This window comes from Rattus norvegicus, chromosome 14 (genome assembly GCF_036323735.1).
Source record: "Rattus norvegicus strain BN/NHsdMcwi chromosome 14, GRCr8, whole genome shotgun sequence".
In the NCBI taxonomy this organism is placed as follows: domain Eukaryota; kingdom Metazoa; phylum Chordata; class Mammalia; order Rodentia; family Muridae; genus Rattus; species Rattus norvegicus.
In genome coordinates, this window is record NC_086032.1 from 107,395,366 (window position 1) to 107,422,857 (window position 27,492).

General features: G+C 37.0%; 1 protein-coding gene across 13 annotated transcripts in view; it reads left to right on the top strand.

The window, feature by feature from the left end:
• Positions 1-27,492, top strand: part of Ccdc88a (coiled coil domain containing 88A) — a 151,451-nt gene that overhangs the window by 90,712 nt on the left and 33,247 nt on the right. For all 13 annotated transcript variants that reach the window (XR_010057373.1, XR_010057374.1, XR_010057375.1 and 10 more), the window contains exons 13-18: positions 4,195-4,379; positions 10,764-10,901; positions 12,395-13,465; positions 14,201-14,328; positions 15,555-15,696; positions 27,319-27,483. Coding sequence is in view for 6 of the 13 variants with exons in the window: in XM_008770470.4 (XP_008768692.2) it covers positions 4,195-4,379; positions 10,764-10,901; positions 12,395-13,465; positions 14,201-14,328; positions 15,555-15,696; positions 27,319-27,483 (1,829 nt within the window). In the remaining 7 variants the exon portion in view is untranslated. The remainder of the gene's footprint in view (positions 1-4,194; positions 4,380-10,763; positions 10,902-12,394; positions 13,466-14,200; positions 14,329-15,554; positions 15,697-27,318; positions 27,484-27,492) is intronic.

Consider the following 27,492-nt stretch of genomic DNA (forward strand, 5'->3'; position numbering starts at 1 on the left):
CTCAAGAAGTTAGACCGCAGGGAAACAAATAACCCTATTAAAAAATGGGGTTCAGAGCTAAACAAAGAATTCACAGCTGAGGAATGCCGAATGGCTGAGAAACACCTAAAGAAATGTTCAACATCTTTAGTCATTAGGGAAATGCAAATCAAAACAACCCTGAGATTTCACCTCACACCAGTGAGAATGGCTAAGATCAAAAACTCAGGTGACAGTAAATGCTGGCGAGGATGGGGAGAAAGAGGAACACTCCTCCATCGTTGGTGGGGTTGCAGACTGGTACAACCATTCTGGAAATCAGTCTGGAGGTTCCTCAGAAAATTGGACATTGAACTGCCTGAGGATCCAGCTATACCTCTCTTGGGCATATACCCAAAAGATGCCCCAACATATAAAAAAGACACGTGCTCCACTATGTTCATAGCAGCCTTATTTATAATAGCCAGAAGCTGGAAAGAACCCAGATGCCCTTCAACAGAGGAATGGATACAGAAAATGTGGTACATCTACACAATGGAATATTACTCAGCTATCAAAAACAACGACTTTATGAAATTCGTAGGCAAATGGTTGGAAGTGGAAAATATCATCCCAAGTGAGGTAACCCAATCACAGAAAAACACACATGGTATGCACTCATTGATAAGTGGCTATTAGCCCAAATGCTTGATTTACCCTAGATGCCTAGAACAAATGAAACTCAAGACGGATGATCAAAATGTGAATGCTTCACTCCTTCTTTAAAAGGGGAACAAAAATACCCTTGGCAGGGAAGAGAGAGGCAAAGATTAAAACAGAGACTGAAGGAACACCCATTCAGAGCCTGCCCCACATGTGGCCCATACATATACAGCCACCCATATAGACAAGATGGATGAAGCAAAGAAGTGCAGGCCGACAGGAGCCGGATGTAGATCGCTCCTGAGAGACACAGCCAGAATACAGCAAATACAGAGGCGAATGCCAGCAGCAAACCACTGAACTGAGAATGGGACCCCCATTGAAGGAATCAGAGAAAGAACTGGAAGAGCTTGAAGGGGCTCGAGACCTCGTATGTACAACAATGCCAAGCAACCAGAGCTTCCAGGGACTAAGCCACTACCTAAAGACTATACATGGACTGACCCTGGGACTCTTACCCCATAGGTAGCAATGAATATCCTAGTAAGAGCACCAGTGGAAGGGGAAGCCCTGGGTCCTGCTAAGACTGAACCCCCAGTGAACTAGACTATGGGGGGAGGGCGGCAATGGGGGGAGGGTTGGGAGGGGAACACCCATAAGGAAGGGGAGGGGGGAGGGGGATGTTTGCCTGGAAACCGGGAAAGGGAATAACACTGGAAATGTATATAAGAAATACTCAAGTTAATAAAAAAAAAAGAATAGATTTGAAAAACTTCAAAAAGAAAATCGCACATGTAATATCTATTAAGAACTGGTGGTGGTGCACACCTTTAATCACAGCCCTCAGGAGGCAGGGAGAGGTGGATCTCTGAGTTTAGGGCCAGCCTGATCTACGGAGTGAGTTCCAGGACAGCCAGAGCTATACAAATTAACTCTGTCTTTAAGAAAAAGAGGAAGGAGAGGAGGCAGAGGGAGGGAGTCCTTAAGGAGACAAGAAGAGAAAGAGAAATAATAAACAGGTTGTCAAAGATGACTCAGTGGATAATTGTACCTGCAACAAATCAATCCTAATGACCTACCTGAGTTCAGTCCCCAAGACCAACATGGTAAAAGAAGAAAAACAGCATACAAATTTTTAAATGTGAGTTAGGGCTAGAGAGAAAGTCCAGTGGTTGAAAACATTGGCTTGAAAACCCTTGTTTGATTCCCACTACTACATGGGAGTTCAAAACCATATTGTTCCAAGCACTTTAATGCAGTCTTCAGGCTTTCACAGACATCAGGAATGCAAGTGGTTTTCAGACATAGATGCAGACAGAATAAAAATAAATACTTAAGAAAGTAGCCTAAAAATACACTTTGATACAAACAAAATAGCATATTAGCAACAACAACAAAATAGTAGACATATAAAGAAATTAAACAGAATAGCAAGCCTGGAAATAAAGCTATGCGCTTATATTTAACTGATTATTGACAGACATGACAGAGTAGAAAATGATAATCCTTTCAATAAATGGTGCTGGGAAAATGTTGTTTGATTGTAAAAGAATGACTTACACTCTGATTTCATACCAGTGCAAATAGATGACAGATTTCAATGCAAGACCTGAAACTATAAAACTACCAGAGGATACCATGCTTTGTGCTCTAAATATAAATTTTATTTTTCACTTAAAAATATGCCAGTACTAACATTAAAACCAAAATAACTTACATGAAAATATCCATTCAACATTAACATAAATAATTTCCATTAATTCTCAAATTTTCTTCATTCATCAGTGACAATTAGGGGAAAATATATGAATTATTCCCTAAGTCATATCATATTTTATGATTGAATAAACTGTACATAATAGCATTGGAAACTTTTTAATCTACAACTGAGCTTGTTTTCTCTTGTGAAAATATCTAACCCAGGTTGAACTGACAGAAAATGTTGTTATAACTCTTGGAAGAGTATTTGCCTGACAGTGCAAGCTGTTGGAGAGGTGTGATGTATATGCATTGCAATACATTGTTACCATGCTGTGTTTTAATTTATGAGACAAAGCCAGATTTGCAAAATGGTGATACTAATAGATTTTTATAATATTTTCAGTATACTCAGATCATTCACTTAAAATTTTATACCCAAAATACAAAAGGTGATGTTGTATTTCCAGAAGTATATTTTAACCTTTCATTAGGTATTATCATTCTGAACAATGCATCTGTAAGTTTGCAGTTAAGCTTAAATCATATTGTTTGTTTCTTTGAGGTCTCATAAAGCATAGTTTGGTGTCAGCCTCTACAAGTTAGATGAGGAATTTTTTCATATTTTTATTGGTTATTTTATTTATTTACATTTCAAATGTTGTTATCCCCCCTTCTCAGGTTCTCCTCCACAAACCCCTTATTCCCTCTCCCCCCCCACCCTGCTTCCTTGAAATTCTTGATCCTGTTGCCTCTACTTTTAGAAATGTGTGCCACCAGGCCAAGAATAAGTAGTATTTTTGAGGAAGTAAAAATATCATAGACTGAAATATAAACAACAAAATACATGACAGTCTAGTAGGAGTTTACAATTCTGTTACTTATGATGTCTAAAACAAATAGTATTTTTTTATTTAAATAATATTATTTACTTACCCACTTTTGCCCAATATTTAAATGTGGTAGGGACATGCTTTTGCAGTGATATGACTACAGATGCACATTTGAGAAAGAGGGACAATGGAAGTTTTCAGTGACAACCCCTACCTCTACCCCAACCTTGCCCATCCTCTCCCATCCCCCAAAATAGGAAGAGCCAAGACTTCTTGTCCTTGGAGACCTTGGAGAGAACTGTTAAGTGTGATAGTATGCTGATGTGTCCCCTCCTTGGTAGATGCCTTCCAGCAGGGGTCTGGGAGGGAGCTTCTGGGCAGGTCACAGAGTTTGATCACTCCCCAGTGAATGTATAGGTAACACAAATTTGACTTTTGGTGTTTGTTTGTTTGCCGGGTGGGTGGCGAGGATTGAGGGGAGGACAGGGCAGAACTGGGAAGTGCATATGACAGTTTTGTATGATGTGAAATTTCCAAAGAATCAGTAAAAATGCTGAAAAAGAAAAAGTGTTATGTTGTTAAAGGTGCTTTCTCATGACAAAATAGACCAGACATTGATCTTTGCTACTAAGTTGAGCATTAATGTATGAATAGTGTACATGGTCTTCAAACAATATATAAGGATTCTTCTCTGGCTAGCTTTTAATATTTGAAGTTGCTTGAAAATTTTAAGATAATGCTTGTTATTTCATAAGTTAAAGGGATCTTGTAACATTGCAAGGCAATACTTGTAATTTATCAATTGACCCAACATCATCAACATGACAATTACCAAGTAATTTCCCATGGAACTAGAACTCTATAGTCTCTTAAGTATAAGTGTTGTATGTTAGAAGCTCAAGACTTAACTTTGTTCATTAGTTTTTTAATAGTATTTATCTTAGATAACTTAAAATTTTATGAAGTTAAAGATCAGGTGTCAGAGTACATAAGGAGTCAATATTTTTAATAGTTTTATTAGTGATATTTTTCAATATTACAGCACCACAGAAGTCCTTGGGCCATGAGGTAAATGAATTAACATCAAGTAAGTTATTGAAGTTGGAAATGGAAAACCAGAGTTTGACGAAAACTGTAGAAGAGCTACGGAGTACTATGGACTCTGCAGAAGGCAGCACTTCCAAAATCCTCAAAGTTGAAAAGGAAAACCAGAGACTGAGTAAAAAGGTAAACTAAAATTTAATCTTTATGATAATGTTAATTCATATCAATAACTTGTATTTTTCATTTGTAATGTATACTTAATATTGGTTACACTCATTTTTTACATTTTAAAAATTTTTTTATTAGATATATTTCTTTACTTGCATCTCAAAGGTTATTCCCCTTCCCGGTTTCCTGTTCATAAGCCCACATCCATTCCCCCTCCCCCTCCCCCATAAGGTTGTTTCCCCCACCCACCCACCCTTACCTCCCCCACCACATTCCCCTGCACTGGGGGTCCAACCTTGGCAGGACCAAGGACTTCCCCTTCCCCTGATGCCCCAACAAGGCTATTATCTGCTACATATGCAGTTGGAGCCCTGGGTCAGTCCATGTCTTTGGGTAGTGGTTAAGTTCCTGGAAGCTCTGGTTGGTTGACATTGTTGTTTTTATGGGGTTGCAAGCTCCTTCAACTCTTTCAATACTTCCTCTAATTCCCCCCAAGGGGGTCCTATTCTCAGTTCGGTGGTTTGCTGATAGCATTGACCTCTGTATTGGACATGCTCTGGATGTGTCTCTCAGGAGAGATCTATATCCGGTCCCTTTCCACATGCATTTTCTAGCTTCATCAATCTTATCTAGTTTGATGACTGTATATATATATGGGCTACATGTGGGTCAGGCTCTGAATGGCCATTCCTTGAGTCAGTGCTCTAAACTTTGCTTCAATATCCTTTCCTCTGGATATTTTTCCCCCTTTTAAGAAGGAGTGGGAGCATCCACATTTTGGTCATTCTTCTTGAGCTTCCCGTGGTCTGTGGATTGCATCTTGGGTAATTCAAGCTTTTTGGCTAATATCCACTTATCAGTGAGTGCATACCAAGTGTGTTTTTCTGAGATTGAATTACTTCACTCAGGATGATATTTTCTAGTTCATTCCATTTGCCTAGGAATTTCATGAAGTCATTGTTTTTGATAGCTGAGTAGTACTCCGTTGTGTACATGTACCACATTTTTTTAATCCACTCCTCTGGAGTTTAACTTCTTGAGATCTTTGTATATTTTGGATATTAGCCCTCTATCAGATATAGGATTGGTAACAATCTTTTCCCAATCTGTTGGTTGCCGTTTTGTCCTAATGACAGTGTCTTGCTTTACAAAGGCTTCGCAGTTTTATGAGGTCCCATTTGTCGATTCTTGATCTTAGAGCATGAGCCATTGGTGTTTTGTTCAGGAAATGTTCCCCAGTGCCCATGTATTCAAGACTCTTCTCCACTTTTTCTTCTATTAGTTTGAGTGTATCTGGTTTGATGTGGAGGTCCTTGATCCACTTGGACTTAAGCTTTGTACGTGGTGAGAAGAATGGATTAATTTGCATTCTTCTACATGCTGACCTCCAGTTAAACCAAAACCATTTGTAGAAAATGCTGTCTTTCTTCCATTGGATGGTTTTAGCTCCTTTGTCAAAGATCAAGTGACTATAGGTGTGTGGGTTCATCTCTGGGTCTTCAGTTCTGTTCCATTAATCTGTCTGCCTGTCTCAGTACCAATACCATACAGTTTTTATCAATATTGCTCTGTAATACTGATTGAAGTCAGGGATGGTGATTCCCCCAGAAGTTCTTTTATAGTTGAGTAAAGTTTTCACTATCCTGGGTATTTTGTTGTTTCAAATGAACTTGGAAATTGCTCTTCTTAACTCTATGAAGAAGTGAGTTGGAATTTTGATGGGGACTGCACTGAATCTGTAGATAGCTTTTGGTAAGATAGCCATCTTTACAATATTAATCCTGCCAATCCATGAGCATGGAAGATCTTTCCATCTTCTGAGATTTTCCTCAATTTCTTTCATCAGAGACTTGAAGTTCTTGTCATACAGAACTTTCACTTACTTTGTTAAAGTCATTCGGAAGTATTTTATATTATTTGGTACTATTGTGAAAGGTGTCATTTCCCTAATTTCATTCTCACCTGTTTATCCTTTGAGTAGAGGAAGGCTACTAATTTGTTTGAGTTAATTTTATTTCCAGACACTTTGCTGAAGTTGTTTATCATGTTAAGTAGTTCTCTGGTGGAACGTAAGTCGCTTAAGTACACTATCATATCATCTGCAAATAGTGTTATTTTGATTTCTTCCCTTCCAATTTGTATCCCTTTGACGCTCTTTTGCTGTCTGATTGCTCTGTCTAGGACTTAGAGTACTGTATTGAATAAGTAGGGAGAGAGTGGGCAGCCTTGTCTAGTCCCTGATTTTAGTGGGATTGCTTCAAGTTTCTCTCTATTTAGTTTAATGTTGTCTACTGGTTTGCTGTATATTGTTTTTACTATGTTTAGATATGGGCCTTGAATTCCCGATCTTTCCCGGACTTTTATCATGAAGGGGGTATTGAAATTTGTCAAATTCTTTCTCAGCATCTAAGGAAATGACCATGTGGTTCTTCTCTTTGAGTTTGTTTATATAATGGATCACATTGATAGATTTTCGTATATTAAACCATCCCTGCATCCCTGGGATGAAGCCTACTTGATCATGGTGAGTGATCGTCTTGATGTGTTCTTGGATTTGGTTTGCAAGAATTTTATTGAGTATTTTTGTGTCAATATTCATAAGGGAAATTGGTCTGAAGTTCCCTTCCTTTTTGGGTCTTTGTGTGGTTTCGGTATAAAAGTAATTGTGGCTTCATAGAAGGTATTCGGTAGGGCTCCATCTGTTTCAATTTTGTGGAATAGTTTGGATAATATTGGTATGAGGTCTTCTATGAAGGTCTGATAGAATTCTGCACTAAACCCGTCTGGACCTGGGCTCTTTTTGGTTGAGAGACTTTTAATGACTGCTTCTATTTCTTAGGAGTTACGCGGTTGTTCAGATGGTTTATTTGTTCCTGATTTAACTTTGGTACCTGGTATCCGTCTGGAAAATTGTCCATTTCTTCCACATTTTCCAGTTTTGTTGAATATAGGCTTTTGTAGTAGGATCTGATGATTTTTTTAATTTCTTTAGATTCTGTTGTTATGTCTCCCTTTTCATTTCTGATTTTGTTAATTTGGATACACTCTCTGTGACATCTGGTTAATCTGTCTAAGGGTTTATCTATCTTGTTGATTTTCTCAAAGAACCAGCTCCTGGCTTTTTTGATTCTTTGTATAGTCCTTTTCATTTCTAGTTGGTTGATTTCAGCTCTGAGTTTATTTCCTGCCTTCTACTCCTCTTGGGTTTATTTATTTCTTTTTGTTCTGTAGCTTTTATGTGTGCTGTCAAGCTGCTGACATATGCTCTCTACTGTTTCTTTTTGCAGGCAATCAGAGCTATAAGTTTTCCTCTTAGTACTAGTGGCTTTCATTATGTCCCATAAGTTTGGGAACATTGTATCTTCATTTCCGTTAAATTCTAAGAAGTCTTTAATTTCCTTCTTTATTTCTTCCTTGACCAAGTTGTCATTGAGTAGAGCATTGTTCAACGTCCATGTATATGTGGGCTTTCTGTCATTATTGTTGTCAGTCTTAGTGTGTGGTGATCTGATAGGACGCATGGGATTATTTCTATCTTCCTGTACCTGTTGAGGCCTGTTTTGTGACTGAATATATGGTCAATTTTGGACAAGCTTTCATGAAGTGCTCAGAAGAAGGTATATCCTTTTGTTTTAGGATGGAATGTTCTATAAATATCTGTTAAATCCATTTGGCTCACAACTTCTGTTAGCTTCTCTACGTCTCTTTAATTTCTGTTTCCATGATCTGTCCAGTGATGAGAGTGGGGTGTTGACTGAGATTCCACCTCAACACCAGTGAGAATGGCTAAGATCAAAAACTCAGGTGACAGCAAATGCTGGCGAGGATGTGGAGAAGGAGGAACACTCCTCCATGGGATTGCAGACTGGTACAACCATTCTGGAAATCAGTCTGGAGGTTCCTCAGAAAATTGGACATTGAACTGCCTGAGGATCCAGCTATACCTCTCTTGGGCATATACCCAAAAGATGCCCCAACATATAAAAAAGACACGTGCTCCACTATGTTCATAGCAGCCTTATTTATAATAGCCAGAAGCTGGAAAGAATCCAGATGCCCTTCAACAGAGGAATGGATACAGAAAATGTGGTACACCTACACAATGGAATCTCACACGATAATAGTAGGAGATTTCAACACCCCACTCTTTTTTTTTTGTATGTTTATTTTGTGTCATGTAACTTTTTTTTATCTTTATTAACTTGAGTATTTCTTATTTACATTTCGATTGTTATTCCCTTTCCCGGTTTCCCAACCAACATCCCCCTAACCCCTCCCCATCCCCTTCTAAATGGGCATTCCCCTCCCCATCCTCCCCCCAATACCGCCCTCTCCCCAACAATCACATTCACTAGGTGTTCAGCCTTGGCAGGACCAAGGGCTTCCCCTTCCACTGATGCTCTTACTAGGCTATCCATTGCTACCTATAAGGTCAGAGTCCAGGGTCAGTCCATGTATAGTCTTTAGGTAGTGGCTTAGTCCCTGGAAGCTCTGGTTGCTTGGCATGTTGTACATATGGGGTCTCCTTCAAGCCCCTTCAAGCTCTTCCAGTCCTTTCTCTGATTCCTTCAACGGGGGTCCCGTTCTCAGTTCAGTGGTGGTTCTCAGTTCACTGCTGGCATACGCCTCTGTGTTTGCTGTATTCTGGCTGTGTCTCTCAGGAGAAATCTACATCCGGCTCCTGTCGGCCTGCACTTCTTTGCTTCATCCATCTTGTCTAATTGGATGGCTGTATATGTATAGGCCACATGTGGGGCAGGCTCTGAATGGGTGTTCCTTCTGCCTCTGTTTTAATCTTTGCCTCTCTATTCCCTGCCAAGGGTATTCTTGTTCCCCTTTTAAAGAAGGAGTGCAGCAATCACATTTTGATCATCCGTCTTGAGTTTCATGTGTTCTATGCATCTAGGGTAATTCAAGCATTTGGGCTAATATAAACTTATCAATGAGTGCATAGTGTGGATGTTTTACAGTGATTGGGTTACCTCACTCAGGATAATATTATCCAGTTCCAACCATTTGTCTATGAATTTCATAAAGTCATTGTTTTTGATAGCTAAGTAATATTCCATTGTGTAGATGTACCACATTTTCTGTATCCATTCCTCTGTTGAAGGGCATCTGGATTCTTTCCAGCTTCTGGCTATTATAAATAAGGCTGCTATGAACATAGTGGAGCATGTGTCTTTTTTATATGTTGGGGCATCTTTTGGGTATATGCCCAAGAGAGGTATAGCTGGATCCTCAGGCAGTTCAATGTCCAATTTTCTGAGGAACCTCCAGACTGATTTCCAGAATGGTTGTACCAGTCTGCAATCCCACCAACAATGGAGGAGTGTTCTTCTTTCTCCACATCCTCGCCAGCATTTGCTGTCACCTGAGTTTTTGATCTTAGCCATTCTCACTGGTGTGAGGTGGAATCTCGTTGTTGTTTTGATTTGCATTTCCCTTATGACCAAAGATGTTCAACATTTCTTTAGGTGCAGAAGCCTCTTCTTAACAGATTCTCAAACCCAGCAAATTGTTAGGTAACACTAAACTATCGCTATATATTTCCATATGTAATAGGTAAAAACAAACTATTTAGTTACCAGTAGGTTAAAAAAGAAAACAAAACTACATCCAGGAGCATGTAGGGAAGAAAAGCTGTTCATTCACTTTATGACAGCTGGGAAGAAAAGGAGTGGAAAAAGCAGGGATCCCAGCTTCCCCCAAGGGCAGTGATGTACTTATGACTTCTACTAGTTCCCTGTTCTAACCCGCAGACTGAAAGGATGGGTTTAGGACTCACTACTGCATAAATAAATCAATATGGAAAGTTAAAATGTTGTGAGAAGGTAAGACAGACACCGCTGTCTTTTGCCTCAAACTGTGTGTTTCTCTCCTGAGTACAGCACCATATACGTGGACTGTAGGTTACCGTGTGCATGGGATGTAGGTTTGGCTGCAGTTATTTCTCCAGGATTGCTCTTTCTTCTTCCTTCCCCTTTTTATTTTCACCAAGTCCCCTGTTACTAATTGATTAAACTTCTGTCACCACATCTCGATTTTGCTTACCTGATCTTTTATAATTTCTTCCTCCTTTGTTACCAACATTGTCTAGTGTAATAAAATTGTATATTATAAATCTACTGTAGTCAAGAATTTTCTGGTGAGATTTGCACATCATAAGCACTTATCCTGCTTATATATTGCCTATGTCTGTCAAGATAGAAACCTGTCTTAACAGAGAGAAGAGAGAGTTATGTATGAAAATTTTATACAATCATAGAATTCTATGAAATTTTATATGAGATTCTTAATTTCTACCATTTGGATATTGAAATGATTTCATCTTTTGATTTGATACATTTTGTCTCTTACATTTTCAATATGTTGGCTTTGTGATTTAATTTTCTGTAGGTTGAAATTCTTGAAAATGAAATTATTCAAGAAAAGCAAAGTCTTCAGAATTGTCAAAATTTAAGCAAAGATCTAATGAAAGAGAAAGCTCAACTTGAAAAAACAATTGAAACACTCAGAGAAAATTCAGAGAGGCAGGTTGGTATATTTTACTTCAGCAGTTGTTTTATTGATTTCTTTTTTTAATTTATTTATTATATATAAGTCAATATATTTATTATAAGTATTTATTTATTATATATTATATATATGTATTATATATAAATATATTCAGACACACCAGAGGAGGGCATCAGATCTCGTTACAGAAGGTTGCAAGCCACCATGTGGTTGCTAGGATTTGAACTCAAGACCTCTGGAAGAGCAGTCAGTGCTCTTAACCACTGAGCCATCTCCCCAGCCCTAGCAATTGTTTTAAAGTGAATGTTTATATGTCATTACAAGGACATCCAATACAACATTATAGATTTCAAACTAACTACAATAGCTCCCCATTACACATAAGTTTGCCTCACTGTCACCCCCAGTGTGTCACAGTCCAAAAATGGCCAGTCATTTAATGTTTGCAGCTGTTTCCAAAAGTCAGTGTGTAAATTCTACATTATCTGTCATTCTGAGTGGTGTCATAAAATCTTGTCAGTTCCTCGTGTATCCACTACCTGCCAATTACTACTAATTACTCTTGTGCCACAGTGGTTTCATTCAAGTTACCCTTATTTTACTTAATAATGGCCCTAAATTGCAATTCATATATGTCAGAGAAACTATTGAGTGCTTCCTTAAGATGAAAAGTTTATACACCAAGTTATATGATACCCTTACTGTGCTTAATACTAAACTGTCGTCATCACTGTGTGTGGAAACAAAACAGTACTGTAGATTGAGAACTGTTTGCTGTCCTAAGTATCCATGGAGGATTTTTGAAATGAATTCTATCTGAACAGGGAGGAATTGTACTATTATTTTACATATTCAGTACTGCATACTTAGAAAATTTGAAGAGAAGCTTAGAAATTTTTAAATTGCCAGTTGGCTTAATAATAATTCATTATAAATGTTCTTCAGTTCCTACACATATCAGATATCTGTAGACTAGCCCTGCAGTTTTAAAGAGAAGTTGGAGAAAGTACATGGTACTGCCACCCCAGTAACAGGGGAGCCATGTGATGGCAGCAAACATGTTGAACACTTACAAGTTTGAAACTCATATCAAGTTACGCTATAATTGGATAAATTTGTTTTTGGATGTACGAGGTCATTTTGTTTCTATGTTACCCTATTGAAACTCTGCTTGGAAATGATGAAGCCTATACAAAAGCACTCACTATCTATCCACCTTGTGTAGGCCACATAAAAATTACTTAATGAAAATGTATGCCTTAATGTCTTTAAGGACATTGGAAGTTTGTTAATTCTGAACAAGCTGAAGATCATTTAAATTGTAAAAGTAGCCATTCCTTCACATGTACTTGAGTGACCTGACAGTACATATTCTAAGTGGTCTTTCAGTAAATATTTGTCACATTAAAGCAATAAGCCATACATTCTAGTATCCATGTTATTTTCTTGTTAGTTTTTCTAAGTTTAAAGACTATATTTATTCATTGTAATTTTACATTTTTTCCAATTAGATTAAAATATTGGAGCAGGAAAATGAACATCTCAATCAAACAGTGTCTTCCTTACGGCAGCGTTCCCAGATTAGTGCTGAGGCGAGAGTGAAGGATATTGAAAAAGAAAATAAAATTCTCCATGAATCTATCAAAGAAACAAGTGGAAAACTAAGCAAGATTGAATTTGAAAAAAGACAAATGAAAAAGGAATTAGAGCTTTATAAAGAGAAAGGAGAGCGAGCAGAAGAACTTGAAAACGAGTTGAATCGTCTTGGAAAGGAGAATGAATTGTTGCAGAAAAAGATAACTAATTTAAAGATTACATGCGAAAAACTTGAGACATTAGAACAGGAAAATTCAGAGCTAGAAAGAGAAAATAGGAAATTTAAAAAAACTTTGGATAGCTTTAAAAACCTTACTTTTCAGTTGGAATCTCTAGAAAAAGAGAATTCCCAACTTGACGAAGAAAACTTAGAGCTGCGAAGGAGCGTGGAGTCTTTGAAGTGTGCGAGCATGAAGATGGCCCAGCTCCAACTGGAGAACAAGGAGCTGGAGAGTGAGAAGGAGCAGCTCAAGAAGGGCTTGGAGCTCATGAAAGCCTCTTTCAAGAAGACAGAACGCTTAGAAGTTAGCTACCAGGGACTAGACACAGAAAATCAAAGACTACAAAAAGCTCTAGAAAATAGCAATAAAAAAATCCAACAATTAGAGAGTGAGCTACAAGACTTAGAGATGGAAAATCAAACATTACAAAAAAACCTAGAAGAACTGAAAATCTCTAGCAAAAGACTGGAACAACTAGAAAAAGAAAATAAGTCATTAGAGCAAGAGACATCTCAACTTGAAAAGGACAAGAAACAGTTAGAGAAGGAAAACAAACGACTCCGACAACAAGCAGAAATAAAAGACACCACCTTAGAAGAAAATAATGTGAAAATTGGGAATTTGGAAAAAGAAAACAAAACTTTATTCAAAGAAATTAGTGTATATAAAGAGTCCTGTGTTCGTCTAAAAGAACTAGAAAAGGAAAATAAAGAGCTTGTGAAAAGAGCAACTATTGATATTAAAACCTTGGTTACATTACGTGAGGTAAATATAGTTACCTAAGCTTAAGGCAAACATGTTTATATTTGTAGCCCACATTTTATTGAACCTCAGTAACTCGTGCTATCTTTTCTATAGTTGAGTACAATTTTGGAACTAGAACTAGAAACAACTAGAATTGAATCTCTGCATTTAATCTCAGATCTTTCAAATTCCAAAGCTCTGTGATGTTTGAGAAGCCGGAGAATGAAAATCGGGTTCAACTTAAATTTCAGCATTGAACTATTTAGAACTCTTTCATTTAAAAGATCTAATTGGGATATCCCCTGTAATATGTGATGGGTTCATACATTAGATAATTGCTTCCTTTTTTTTTTTTTCAACACGTGAGTGCTTCATTAAAGTCCATGAGTGTGTTGGAGGTTCCCTCATGGTTTTCAAACCCATGTTGTGTGTTTACCAGGAAAGAGTTTCTCTTAGAAATTCTTTTGTAACATTAGCATTATAAAGAAGTACTAACACACTTTAGAAGTATTAAAAAAGAGTTTATTTCTATTAAAACTTTTTTTCAAAAATTTTGAGCAAGAAAAGATTTTTAAGAAATGATTTCAGTTTGTAATCTACTGCTTCACTACCTTTTGGAACAAAAGGAAGAATCTGTCACATTTCTTATCTGGTTCAAATTATGTCTTCTTGGGCTATAGTAATTAGAATCTTGACTGACATTCTTTTCTCGATACTTGAATGAGTTGTATATTCTTTCATTGTTTTTAAAATAAGGATTTAGTCAGTGAAAAATTGAAGACGCAACAAATGAACAATGATCTGGAGAAATTAACTCATGAGCTTGAGAAGATAGGTTTAAATAAAGAGCGGCTCCTACAGGATGAGCAGAGCACTGATGACAGGTGAGTGGTATGTGGAGAAAGTTCTGTAAGATGTGGACTGAAAGAGGAAAATATATTGAAATGCAATTAATGTATGAAAATGATGTGGAAAGTAAAGATTTGACAAATCATACAAAAAATCCTATTTAACTTTATTAATGGTTGATACAGATTTCTTTTAAATTTCTTTTAAATTTTAATCATAGTCTTTTAATTAGGATTAATGTGATTTTTAAGAAACATCTACAGAGCTAGGTATTTCAGATAGACTAAAGATCTACTCTTAAGAACACTGTTTTATGGGTCAGTCAGATGGCTCAGTAGGCAAAAGCTGAGGCCAAGCCTTATAACCTAAGCTTGATTCTCAGAACATACATGGTAAGAGAAACCAAATTTTGCAAGTTTTCTTCTGACCTCCATACACATACTGTGGCACACATGCTCCTACACATGTGCACGCCATGTGTACACATTCACACACATATATACACAAACAAATGTAATTGAACTTTTTCTATACGAATATTTGAAAAAAGAAAAAAAAAACGAACAGAAACCAAAGCTGGGTAGTGGTGGTGTACACCTTTAATCCCAGCACTCAGAGACAGGCAGATTTCTGAGTCTAAGGCCAGCCTTGTCTATATAGTGAGTTCCAGGACAGTCAAGGCTACACTGAGAAACCCTGTAACACTTGTTGTCTGCAGAGAACAGGGGGATTCTCTTCCAGCAACCATATGTTACTCTAGTTGAATGGGTCTAACACTTTTCTGACCTCTGTGGCACCAGGCATGGATATGTCTATAGACATATTTATATTCAGGCAAAACATACATACTATAAAGTAAATCCATCTTAAAAATATTTAAATTTAAAAATAAGTCAGACAACTATTATTAAATTAATTTTCTAAGGAAAATTTTGTATTTGATTTAATCAGAATGTTAATTGCTAATTTAATTGACTATCTTAATATGGGTGCCAAATACGTGTTATTTTTTATTCAGATTACCTATATTTATGAAACATTATTTCATATTGTTGGCAAAGCATGTAACCAAAGTAAGTAACAGTTTCATTAAGATTCATGAGCCCAGTTTAGATGGACCCTTTTTAAGGCTTACTACGTTTTCCCAAACCTTAATTAATACGTAGCCAGTATATTTATTAATACATGAATGTATAAATAAATTTGTCTCCAAATGTTTTGACACCTAGTGACAAACTATATTATTCTTATGCTTGAATAGTAGGTACAAACTTTTGGAATCAAAATTAGAATCCACTCTTAAGAAGTCTCTTGAAATAAAAGAAGAAAAAATCGCTGCTTTAGAAGCTCGGTTAGAAGAGTCTACAAATTACAATCAGCAATTGCGCCATGAACTTAAAACAGTAAGTTTTATCTTAGTAGTTTTATAAGTACTTGGACCAAAAAAGAGAGAAAATAAAAACTCACATGAATTTATATTAGTATTTTATTCTATTTCATGTATTTGGTAGTATACTTAAACAGATGTTTGTCATAGGGAAGTGCTACAATTTTCTCAATTGTTTTCAGGTTCCTCTTTTTTATTGGATATTTTTAATTGCATATTTAATATATTTACATTTTAGATATTATCCCCTTCCCCTACTGCCATGTCCCCTCTCCCCCTGTTCCTTTTTGTCTGAAGATGCTCCTACTCCTACCTCAACACCCTGGCATTCCCCTACACTGTGGAAACCAGCCTTCACAGGACCAAGGGCTTCTCCTCCTATCAGACAATACCATTCTATGCTACATATGCAGCTGGAGCCATGGGTCCCTCCATGTGTGCTCTTTGGTTGGCAGTTTAGTCCCTGCGAGCTGGGGGAGGGGGAGGGCCGTTGTCTGGTTGGTTGATATTGATATTCTTCCTATAGTGTTGCAAAAACCATCAGTTCCTTCAGTCCTTTTAACTCCTCAGTTGGGGTCGCTGTGCTCAGCCCAATGGTTAACTGCAAGGATCTTCATCTGTATTGGTCATGCTCTGGCAGAGCCTCTCTGGAGACAGCTATATCAGGCTCCTGTCAGCAAGCACTGCTTAGCATCTGCAATAGTGTCTGGGTTTGGTGGCTGCATGTGGGATGGATTCCCGAGTGGGGCAGTCTCTGGACAGCCTTTCCTTCAGTCCCTGTTCCACTCTGTCTCCCTGTATTTCCTCCCAGGAGTGTTTTGTTCTCCCTTCTAAGAGGGAATGAAGCATCCACACTTTGTACTTCCTTCTTCTTGAGCTTCACAGGATCTGTGAATTGTATCCTGGGTATTCCGGGCGTTTGGGCTATTATCTACTTATCAGTGCATGTATATCATGTGTGTTCTTTTGTGACTGGGCTACCTCACTCAGGATGATATTTGCTAGTTCCGTCCATTTGCCCAAAAATTTCATGTACTTACCATTTTTAATACCTAAGTAGTACTCCATTGTGTAAATGTACCACATTTGCTGTATCCATTCCTCTGTTGAGGGACATCTGGGATCTTTAAGGCTACTATGAACATAGTGTAGCATGTGTCCTTGTTATACGTTGAAACTTGTTTTAGGTTCATGCCCAGGAGTGGTATATGGCTGGGACATCAGGTAATACTATGTCCAATTTTCTGAGGAACCCCCAGACTGATTTCCAGAGTGGTTGTCCCAGTCTGCAATCCCACCAACAATGGAGGAGTGTTCCTCTTTCTCCACATCCTCGCCAGCATCTGCTGTCATCTGAGTTTTTGATCTTAGCCAATCGCACTGGTGTGAGGTGAAATCTCAGGGTTGTTTTAATTTGCATTTCCCTGATGACTAAGGATGTTGAACATTTCTTTACATGCTTCTAAAGCCATTTAATACTCAACAGTAGCTCTGTACCCTAATTGTTAATAGGATTATTGGGATCCCTGGAGTCTAACTTGAGTTCTTTGTCTATATTGGATATTAACCCTCTATTGGATGTAGCATTGGTAAAGATCTTTTTCCAATCTGTTGGTTGCCCTTTTATCCTAAGGACAATATTCTTTGCCTTACAGAGCTTTGCAGTTTTATGAGAGGTCCTATTTGTTAATTCATGATCTTAAAGCATAAACCATTGGTGTTCTGTTCAAGAAATTATACCCTGTGCCTAGCTGATCAAGACTCTTCCCCACTTTCTCTTCTATTAGTTTCAGTGTATCTAGTTTTATGTTGACAGTCTTTGATCCACTTGGACTTGAGCATTGTATGAGGAGAAAAGAGTGGTTCAATTTGCATTCTTCTACATGTTGACCTCCAGTTAAACCAGAACCATTTGTTGAAAATGCTGTCCTTTTTCCATTGGATGGTTTTAACTCCTTTGTTAAAGATCAAATAACCATAGGTGTGTGGGTTCATTTCTGGGTCTTCAATTCTATTCCATTGATCTACCTGCCTGTCTCTGTACCAATATCATACAGTTTTTATCACTATTGCTCTGTAATACTACTTGAGGGCAGGGATGGTGATTCCCCCAGAAATTCTTTTATTGTTGAGGATAGTTTTCCCTGTCCTGGGTTTTTGGTTATTCTAAATGAATTTGCAAATTCCTCTTTCTAGCTCTATGAAGAATTGAGTTGGAATTTTGAAGGGGGATTGCACTGAATCTGTAGATTGCTTTCAGCAAGATGACCATTTTTACTATATTAATCCTGCCCATCCATGAGCATGTGAGATCTTTCCAACTTCTGAGCTCTTCTTCAATTTCTTTCTTTAGAGACTTGAAGTTCTTGTCATACAGATCTTTCACTTACTTTGTTAAAGTCACCCCAAGGTATTTTATATTATTTGGTACTGTTGTGAAGGGTGTCATTTCCCTAATGTCATTCTCAGCCTGTTTATCTTTTGAGTACAGGAGTTGTTTGAGTTAATTTTATTTCCAGACACTTTGCTGAAGTTGTTTATCAGGTTTAGTAGTTCTCTGGTTGAATTTTTGGGGTCACTTAAGTACACTATCATATCATCTGCAAATAGTGATATTTTGATTTCTTCCCTTCCAATTTGTATCCCTTTGACCTCCTTTCGCAGTCTGATTGCTCTGGCTAGAACTTCAAGAACTATATTGAATAAGTAGGGAGAGAGTGGGCAGCCTTGTCTGGTCCCTGATTTTAGTGGGATTGCTTCAAATTTCTCTCCATTTAATTTGAAGTTAGCTACTGGATTGCTGTATATTGCTTTTACTATGTTTAGGTATAGGCCTTGAATTCCTGATCTTTCCAAGACTTTTATCATGAAGAGGTGTTGAATCTTGTCAAATGATTCGACATCTAATGAGATGATCATGTGGTGTTTTTCTTTGAGTTTGTTTATATAGTGAATTACATTGACAGATTTTCATATACTGAACCATCCCTTCATGCCTGGGATGATGCCTACTTGATCATGATGGATGATCATTTTGATGTGTCTTGGATTCAGTTTGCAAGAATTTTATTGAATATTTTTGTATTGGTATTCCTGAGGGAAATACCTTTCCTTTTAGAATCTTTGTGTGATTTTGGTATAAGCATGACTGTGGCTTCATAGAACAAATTGTGTGTTTTCCTTCTGTTTCTGTTTGGTGGAAGAATATTGTTATCAGTTCTTCTTTGAAGATTGGCTAGAATTCTGCATTAAAGCCCTCTGATCCTGGGCTTTTTTGGGTTGGGAGACTTTTAATGACTGCTTCCATTTATTTAGGGATTTGGGGAACTGTTTAGATGGTTTATTTGATCCTGATTTAACTTTGGTATCTGATATCTGTTTAGAAAATTTTCCATTTCCTCCAGATTTTCCAGTTTTGTTGAGTTTAGGATCTAATAATTCTTTGAATTTCCTCAGTTTCTGCTATGTCTCCCTTTTCATTTCTGATTTTGTTAATTTGGATACTGTCTCTGTGCCTTGTGGTTAGTCTAGCTAAGGGTTTATCTATCTTGTTGATTTTTCTCAAAGAACCAGCTCCTGGTTTTGATTCTTTGTATAGTTCTTTTTGTTTCTACTTGGCTGAGTTCAACTCTGAGTTTGATTTCCTGCTATCTGTTCCTCTGCATTGATTTGCTTCTTTTTGTTCTAGATCTTTCAGGTGTGCTGTCAAGCTGTTAGTATATTCTCTTTCCAATTTCTTTTTGGAGGCACTGAGAGCTATGTGTTTTCTTTTTAGCACTGCTTTCATTGTAAACCATAAGTTTGAGTATGTTTTGCCTTCATTTTCATTAAATTGTAAAGAGACTTTAATTTCTTTAATTTCTTTCTTAACCAAGTTATCATTGAGTAGAGCATTGTTCAACTTCCATGTGTATGTTGGCTTTCTGATGTTTTCGTTGTTATTCAAGACCAGCCATAGTCCATGAAGAACTGATAGCATGCATGGGATTATTTCTATCTTCCTGTATATGTTGAGGCCTGTTTTGTGATGGATTATAATTTTGGATAAGATACCATGAGGTGCTGAGAAGAAAGTATATTCTTTTGTTTTAGGATGAAGTGTTCGTTAGGTATCCATTTGGTTTATAACTTCTGTTAGTTTTACTGTATCTCTGTTTACTTTCTGTTTTCATGATCTGTCCATTGATGAGAGTGGGGTGTTGAAGTCTCCCACTATTATTGTTTGTGGTGCAATATGTGATTTGAGCTATAGTAAAGTTTCTTTTGATAATCTTTGTGCCCTTGCATTTGGAGCATAGATAGTCAGAATTGAGAGTTCATCGTGGTAAATTTTCCTTTGATGAGTATAAGGTGTTCTTCCTTATCCTTTTTGATAACTTTTCGTTGAAAGTTGACTTTATCTGATATTAAAATGGCTACTTCAGTTTGTGTCTTGGAACCATTTGCTTGGAAAATTGTTTTCTGGCCTTTTACTCTGAGGTAGTGTATGTTGTTGTCACTGAGGTGTGTTTCCTGTATGCAGCAAAATGTTGGGTCCTGTTTATATATCCAGTCTGTTAGTCTACGTCTTTTTATTGGTGAATTGAGTTCATTGATGTTAAGAGATATTAAGGAATAATGATTGTTGTTTCCTGTTATTTTTGTTGTAAGAGGTGGAATTATGTTTGTGTGGCTATCTTCTTTTAGGGTTTGTTGAAAGAAGATTGTTATTTTGCTTTCTCTAGGGTATAGTTTCCCTCCTTGTGTTGGGATTTTTCCCTCTACTATTCTTTGTAGTGCTGGCTTTGTGGAAAGATATTGTGTAAATTTCGTTTTGTCGTGGTATATCTTGGTTTCTTCATCTATGTTAATTGAGAGTTTGCTGGATACAGTAGCGTGGGCTGGCATTTGTTTTATTTGGGTCTATGACATCTGCCCAGGATCTTCTGGGTTTTATAGTCTCTGTTGAGAAGTCTGGAATGATTCTGATAGTTTTGCCTTTATATGTTACTTGACCTTTTCCCCTTGCTGCTTTTAATATTCTTTCTTTGTTTTGTGCATTTGATGTTTTGACTATTATGTGACAGAAGGAATTTCTTTTCTGGTTCAATCTATTAGGAGTTCTCTAGACTTCTTGTACGTTCGTGGGCAACTCTTTCTTTATATATATTTAATATTATAGAAGTTTTCTTCTATAATTTTGTCAAAGCTATTTACTGGCCCTTTAAGTTGGGAATCCTCACTCTTTTCTTTACCTATTATCCTTAGGTTTGGTCTTCTCATTGTGTCCTGGATTTCCTGGATGTTTTGGGTTAGGAGCTTTTTGCATTTTCTTTGACTATCGTGTCAATGTTTCCTATGGAGTCTCCTGCCCCTATAATTCTCTCTCCAATCTCTTGTATTCTGTTGGTGATGCTTTTGTCTATGACTCCTTTTCTATTTCCAGGGTTGTCTCCCCTTGTGATTTCATTATTGTTTCTAGTTCCATTTTTATTCATTTCCTTCATCTGTTTGGTTGTGTTTTCCTGTAATTTTTTAAGGGATTTTTGTGTTTTTCTTTAAGGGCTTCTACTTACTTACCTGTGTTCTCCTGAATTTTTTTAAGTGGGTTATTTATTTCCTCCTTAAAGTCCTCTAGCATCATCATGAGATGTAGTTTTAAATCAAAATCTTGCTTTTCTGGTGTGTTGCAGTATCCAGAACTTGCTGTAATAGAACTGGAACCAAGTAGCTTTGGTTTCTCTTGCTTAGGATCATGAGTTTGCCTCTAGACATCTGGTTATCTCTTGTGTTCATTGGTCTTGCTGTCTATGACTGGAGCTTGTCCCTCCTGTGGACCTGTGAGTCTCATATTCTTACCAGGTTATGGTTCAAGGAAAATGTCAGATGCACACTGGAGTAGATGAGAGCCTCCATAGTTTTGAGACTTGGCACTTCATAGCAGTCATTAAGTCATTTAACTTCAAAGACATAAATTTAAAATTTCTAAAATGTGCACACTGTTTATAAGGACTGCTACCTGAAGAGAAATCCAGTGGTTCTGCTTTGTATTAGGTGTTTAGTTTTTCTATTCCAGATATAGTCTTTCAATCATCTGTCTTTTTTCCATAGGCATTATTGCATAATAATACACTATTCTAATTTTATTGTGCCTCTAGACTACAGAAATAGCTAATCAAATTTGAGTTCTTCTTCAGGAAGAGAAGACTTCCTGTTCACCACTTACAGCATTTTTACTTCCATTTGTCACAGATTTTGCCATGGAACATACACTGGTTGAGAGTTCTACATCGTTATTAATTACCTTTATGTCCTGAGTTTTGTATTGTGTTAGACAATATGAGTAACAATGATATCTTCATGAGCCTACTCAGCCAGAAAATAAGCACATTTGACCATGGGTTAGTGTGTATGATTTCAGTCTAAATATTAGCGATATCAAAATCCATCATTGTCTTTAACTTCAGCCCTTTGCATGAGTGCTATAAACTGGCTCACTCCTTTACATGTGAATCCCAGTGGAGCTGTACTTTTCTAAGCTTTGCATATTGCATATTCAAATATTTATTCAGTGGCCTGTTCACAATTATAAAGGATTTCATACGAATCTCATATATAAAAAGAACTTTATTAAGTAAAATGTTTATAGGTGACCTACAGTGAGCATCATCCTTAATGGTAAAAGAATAATAATTTTTACTTACATAAGAGAAGCAAAGACACTGCTCTCTGTTTTTCTGGGTTTTTTGTTTGTTTGTTTGTTTGTTTGCACATTGAATTGTTGGTCTTCACGTATGAGAATAAAGGGAAAGTCATGATTTCTTTTTTTAAATTTTGTTCTTATGTATATATGTGTGGTGTATGCCACCTACAAGCAGGTGCCTGTGGAGGGCAGAAGAGCGTTGCATCCCCTGGAGCTATAGTTAAAGGTGGTTGTTAACTGCCAGATGTGGCTGGAAGCCACACTTGATTGTACTGGAAGAGCAGTATGTGCTCTTAACCACAGAGCCATTTCTTTAGCCCCAGAAATACAGGTTGGAGAATGTGAACTGTAGATATTTTTATTGACTTCTGACATGATTGTTTTGACTGGAGTGTTTAAGGAATTTATAATACTGTAAAACACCATAAAGTACATTAAAGAACTGCATTAGTGAAAAGGAGTGTTTTACTTAGTAAGTGAAAAGGAATACCACATCATCAACTGAAATGTTTTATTGTTAATATACAGATTTCAGGTTTGGATATATTTCAGTAGTTCAGCATTTGTTCAGCATACACAGAGCCTAGATTCAGTCCCCAGTACTAGAATAAATAAACAAGAAGATCACAAATGAATTTGTTAATTTGGTGTAATCACAAACATTCAAATTAGATTAGTAAGTAAACTAGTTAGCTGATTACAAAATTTTTGGTATAATATAGCCATTTTTAAAATGTTAACCTTTGAGCTATTGTAAATGTTAATGTTTTCCTAGTTTCTCAGTATGTTTGCCATCAGTATACAGGAAATCCAATTTGGGGTGATGATTTTATATCTGGCTACTTCAATAAAAGTTTCAATCAGGTCTAAGCGTTTTTTGACGGAATCTCTGAGGTCTTTTCCGGATAGGATCATATTAACAAAAATACAAATAGTTTGACTTCTTTTTCTGTTTGTCTTTTCTTTTGCTTTACCTTGCTTTACTGTTATAGTAAGACATGGAGTCTAGATGTGTAACAGTGGAAAAACTGACAGTCTCACTTCATTCTAGATTTAGAAGAGACAGGGCCTCTTTTCCCTGAAGAGTATAATGTTGGTTACAGGTTTGTCGCACATAGCATATGTTGTGTTGGTGTATGCTTTTGTATTCTGGTTTCCTCAGGGCTTTGATCCTGACATGTTAAACTTTATTGGAAACCTTTTGTGAATCTGACGAGGGGCTTCAGTGAGTTGCGTCTCGGTGTATTTCTGTGTTGCGTTATGTGATTGATTTGTATATGCCAAACACATCACTGGAATGACACCAACTTGATCACATCGTCTGATTTTTTAAATTTAACTGTATGTTTGTGAGTGGTTGTCAGTGGAGGGGGGTTGCCTTAAGTAGTGCCTGAGGAGACCAGAAGAGGGTATTGAAACCCCTGAACTGGAATTACAGGCTTTTGGTTGTTAGTGACTCGTCATGGGTGATGGGAAATGAACTTGAATCCTCTGAAAGAGCAGCAAGGTGCTCTTAATTACTGAGCCATTTCTCCAGCTCCATGTCTGTTGTTTTTAAATAGAAGGCAGTTAAAGGATACACTTCTGGTCTCCAAAGGCATGTGTACATATGTGTACACAAACATCTTTACACATATAGTTTAAATAAAATTATTACACAAAAATGATTAAAAATTAGAAATAGCCCAGAGGGGCTGGAGAGATGGCTCAGTGGTTAAGAGCACTGACTGCCCTTTCAGAGGTCCTGAGTTCAAATCCCAGCAACCACATGGTGGCTCACAACCATCTGTAATATAAATAAATAAATAAATAAATAAATAAATAAATAAATAAATCTTAAATAAATAAATATTTAAAAAAAGAAAGAAATAGCCCTCATCTGGTAATTGAATAAGGAAATTTTGTACTAAAAGATAGGACAAAGTAGAAAAGAGAAAAATTACTGATTCATTTAGCATACTAGTAAAGCTTAAAAATATGCTCAGAAAAATGTAACATAAAAAAGATTATGCTGTGTAATTTAATTTGTATGAAGTTTTAGAGCATACAGAACTAAATTTTAGTGAAAAATATCAATACAATGATGTCTCGTAAGCAGTGATCCTTCCAGAGTGATAGAAATACTCTGATCATATGTATAAAACTTACCATATACATATATTTTAAAAATAAATCAAAAATTCTTATAATCAGTACATTAGTAACTATAGACTATACTTCAGTTCTAAAAGACTACATTATCTTTTATAATCACTAAAAATTTGAATTTACAGTAATTAACAATACTGTTTTAAATTGCCTTAAACTTTAACTTAATGGATTTTAAATTTTAAATTGACTTTATATTACTTTGTTGTCGTGACTATTTATTCTGACTCAAACTTTATTTATTTCTTGTGAGAATATGAGGGTTTTTATTAATGATATGTAAGCTAAAGGTCCAGACCTACCGTTCTCTCATGTCAGCTCTCAATATTGCATGTAACCACAGCCTTTGTGAGTATAGGAAAAAGACTGTATGAAAAAATAGGAATATCTCAGAACACCTTTAGAGCACTGGCCAAACTTGCCATCTTGCCTTTTTTTTTTTTTTTTTTTGCCTTTTGTTCTTACCATTTTGTAACTCATTAATAGTAATGCTAATTTACTGCTGAACTAAAGGCTTTCTTAAGTTCTGTATCCAAACTATTTTAATTATTTCTACCATTAATATAAACTATAATGTTAATTTTTAAATGTACTATAAATATCTAAAGTAAACTAGAAAGTCAAGATAAATAAAATAAGGAATTTGAATTGCAGAAGGCAAGAGAAACGAACAGCTCCATGGTTCAGAGTTTATACTGTTCATCCAGAGGATCTGAGTTTGGTTCGCACATAAGGTGGATCACAGCCGTGCACTTATAACTTCAGCCCCAGTGATTGGAAGCCTTTGGCCTTTGCAGGCACCTATACTGAAATGCACAGGGACACACCACACCACACACACACACACACACACACACACACACACACACACACACACACACACACATATATATATTTAGGGGCTAAGGAAATGGCTTGGCAATTAACCCTGTCTGCTCTTTCAGAAACCTTAGATTCAATTCCCAGCATCCACATGATGACTCACAACTGTCCATAATTCCAGTTCCAGGGATCCTGTACCCTCTTTTGTCCTCAGCAAGCACTGCATACACATGGTACACGTACACACGAGGCAAACATTCATACACAGATTTTTTTAATCTTAAAAATCTAAAACAATTTAATTACAGAGAGGTGTTAAATTTGGCAGTCTTGATGTTAGAAGATGATAACTTTTTCAATATTACTAACAGTTCAAGCCTGTACACTAGTCAGTCTTTTCTGGTATTACTGCAACCTGCATTAAGTCACTTTGAGGACCAGTATGGTAATTGAGTAGCACTTAACAATCTGTGGAAAGGTTTTTCTTGACTAAGAAGTTAAAGGGTAGCCTGGGGCTACATGCGACCTTGTCTCAAAACAATAAACAAAAAAAAAAATCAACTCAAAACTAAATCTTTCTGTAGAAGATATATCCTTGAATTACTTATTACGATATAAATTACAACAGGTTAATACATTATTCTTTGAAAGTAAAATTCCTAAAGATGCCCAACTTCAGTTTAGGAGTCGTCTAAAGCTAATTTTAACATTTGATCTTTATATAGGGATTTCTAAGTAGATTCACGGTTGCTCTAAAAGTAGTTGTCAATATTAAGTAGTATATATCAGTGTCCTGTTCATCTTTATGGAGGGTCATTTTCTTCTTTATTATCTTTGATAGTTTATCCTTGATCGTCTTTTATTAGTAGGCATTAATTGTTCGTATGAATGGGATTTGGTGTAATGTTTCTATATGTGCATATAACCCAAGAAGCTATTCAAATTCCTTAAAAAGGCTGCTGAGGTCCATTTTCTTTTTTTTTTTTTTTTTTTTTTTTTTTATTAACTTGAGTATTTCTTATATACATTTCAAGTGTTATTCCCTTTCCCGGTTTCCGGACAAACATCCCCCTCCCCCCTCCCCTTCTTTATGGGTGTTCCCCTCCCAACCCTCCCCCCATTGCCGCCCTCCCCCCATAGTCTAGTTCACTGGGGGTTCAGTCTTAGCAGGACCCAGGGCTTCCCCTTCCACTGGCGCTCTTACTAGGATATTCATTGCTACCTATGGGGTCAGAGTCCAGGGTCAGTCCATGTATAGTCTTTAGGTAGTGGCTTAGTCCCTGGAAGCTCTGGTTGCTTGACATTGTTGTACTTTTGGGGTCTCGAGCACCTTCAAGCTCTTCCAGTTCTTTCTCTGATTCCTTCAACGGGGGACCTATTCTCAGTTCAGTGGTTTGCTGCTGGCATTCGCCTCTGTATTTGCTGTATTCTGGCTGTGTCTCTCAGGAGCGATCTACATCCGGCTCCTGTCGGTCTGCACTTCTTTGCTTCATCCATCTTGTCTAATTGGGTGGCTGTATATGTATGGGCCACATGTGGGGCAGGCTCTGAATGGGTGTTCCTTCAGTCTCTGTTTTAATCTTTGCCTCTCCCTTCCCTGCCAAGGGTATTCTTTTTCCTCATTTAAAGGAGGAGTGAAGCATTCACATTTTGATCATCCGTCATTTTCATTACAAACAATAGCAAAGTATACTGAACTTCCTCCAGCCCCCAAATTTGCGTTTCACAGAGCTTTTGATCACATTAATGGTAATCACACATTTATCCCACTTTAAATACAATATCATGGGGTTGGGGGTTTAGCTCAGTGGTAGAGCGCTTGCCTAGCAAGCGCAAGGCCCTGGGTTCGGTCCCCAGCTCCGAAAAAAAAGAAAAAAAAAATACAATATCATAATCACTGGGCTAATACAGACCCAAAGTAACTGAGAAATAGAGAAATCTGAGTGATTTTTTTTCTTTCCATTAAAATATTTTAAACAATTTCAGGTGAAAAAAAATTATGAAGCTCTCAAACAGAGACAAGATGAGGAGAGGATGGTGCAGAGTTCCCTTCCAATCTCTGGGGAAGACGACAAGTGGGGGCGGGAAAGTCAAGAAGCAACTCGAGAGCTCCTGAAAGTCAAAGACAGGTTAATTGAAGTAGAAAGAAATGTAAGTATT